The sequence below is a fragment of the Wasmannia auropunctata genome, unplaced genomic scaffold (assembly GCF_000956235.1).
Source record: "Wasmannia auropunctata unplaced genomic scaffold, wasmannia.A_1.0 LD334496.1, whole genome shotgun sequence".
In the NCBI taxonomy this organism is placed as follows: Eukaryota; Metazoa; Arthropoda; class Insecta; order Hymenoptera; family Formicidae; genus Wasmannia; species Wasmannia auropunctata.
In genome coordinates, this window is record NW_012028394.1 from 1 (window position 1) to 1,599 (window position 1,599).

General features: G+C 37.0%; 1 protein-coding gene across 1 annotated transcript; it reads right to left on the reverse strand.

Moving 5' to 3' along the window:
• Positions 1-15: 15 nt before the first annotated feature.
• Positions 16-820, reverse strand: LOC105458631 (the record flags this gene model as incomplete). The annotated part of the gene is made up of 3 exons (XM_011704098.1): positions 756-820; positions 591-686; positions 16-240 (listed from the first exon to the last, which is right to left on the reverse strand). Coding segments are annotated over exons 1-3 (360 nt in total), but the record flags the coding sequence as incomplete, so codon positions are not given.
• Positions 821-1,599: the final 779 nt, after the last annotated feature.

The following is a 1,599-nucleotide window of genomic DNA, read 5'->3' on the forward strand; positions in this document are numbered from 1 at the left end:
CTACATGTAACTTACGGATACGGATGGCTGTGCAGCGTTAACGAAAACCGGCTGAGGGGCTTGCATTATTTCGTTAGACCTTGTAGTTGTAGTAGCTGCCACAGGAACGATAGAGCTTACAGTTGTCACAGTAGATGCCGAAGGAACAGCAGACCTTGTAGTAGATGCCGGAGGAACGACAGATCTTGTCGTTGCCATAGCAGAAGCAACATTTGAAACTCCAGTAGTGGAAATATTTGTCTGGGCATTTAATTGTTATACTGTATGTATATGTAAGAATTATAAACAAACATATGACTTACAATAGGAAGGAGCAAGTTAATTAATTAATTAGTAAATGAATAAGTGAATAAGTTAGAAAGAGGAGGAATAATAGAAAAAGAGAGAGAGAGGGAGTGAGAGAGGGGCGGGGAGGAGGATAAAGACCTGTTCGAGAAGTATGCTATCAGCGCTCTATTATATTATTCTACTTTCTTTATCGTTATTAATGTTAAATAAAAGTAGATATGCAATAGCGCTGATAACACACTTTCCCTCCGCATCTAAATAAAATCAGAAAATATGATAATGTCCCGCGACATGTAACTTACGGATACGGATGGCTGTACGGCATTAACGAAAACGGGCTGAGGGGCTTGCATTTCGCCGGAAAATCGTAACACGAAATCGTCCTCGAAATCATCTAACTACAAATTACCAAAAAAGATAAAGAGAAATCAAATATAAAAATTAATATATGCTTAGTAAATACTTACCTCCATAGCCTCCATGATGGTAGACTTAAATAAGACCATGAAAAATGATCGAATCAAGGATGGAAATAAGATATATGGTATCGATCCGTATCGATTGCGATGTAAGCGCAATTATCGATGTAGTACATAGCGCCGTGTGGCATCCAATTAATCACATTGCGATTAGACACAAGCCAATCACAGCGCTTGGAACTAGAAAGACTCTAGACTCACCGGTCGCTATACGACGTGATACCAATCGATTTCTATGAAACTCATATAGTATTCATAGATATCAGTCGAGTATCATTAAAGTTAATATAAAACGCATTACTCATGCGATTGTGAGAAAAGCGAAGTTGAAAGTTACGAGGTTTTAATAAGCAAGTTCAGTAGAACGTTTTATTGGTGATCTGGTGACGCATCAAACAATAATGCGCTAGATCGGTATATTATTATGTTGACGTTGTTGATTCGACTTCCAACGAAATATATGGGTGATCCGTATCGATTGCGAAACTATCGATGTATATACATAATACATGGCGGTGCATTGCCAATGGCAGTCTAAATCGCTCTTATTTTGTCAATACGTGTATATATTTACGACCATGATCGTTAACACCATCTTACCCCTTTTTCAGCACAACGTGTGGCATTGTGGAACGCCACCTTTTCCGTAACCATTTTTTGAATAACTGGGGTAGTTTTCACTCAATTTTCAAACTTTTTTCATGTTTTGGTATCAATTATACATTCAAGAATAAGAATCAATGTGCAATAATTCGAAATCATTTGTTTTTTTGTTTATACAAATAAACAAACGTTGAAAAATTGCAATCTTTCTGGAGAAAATTCATTATCT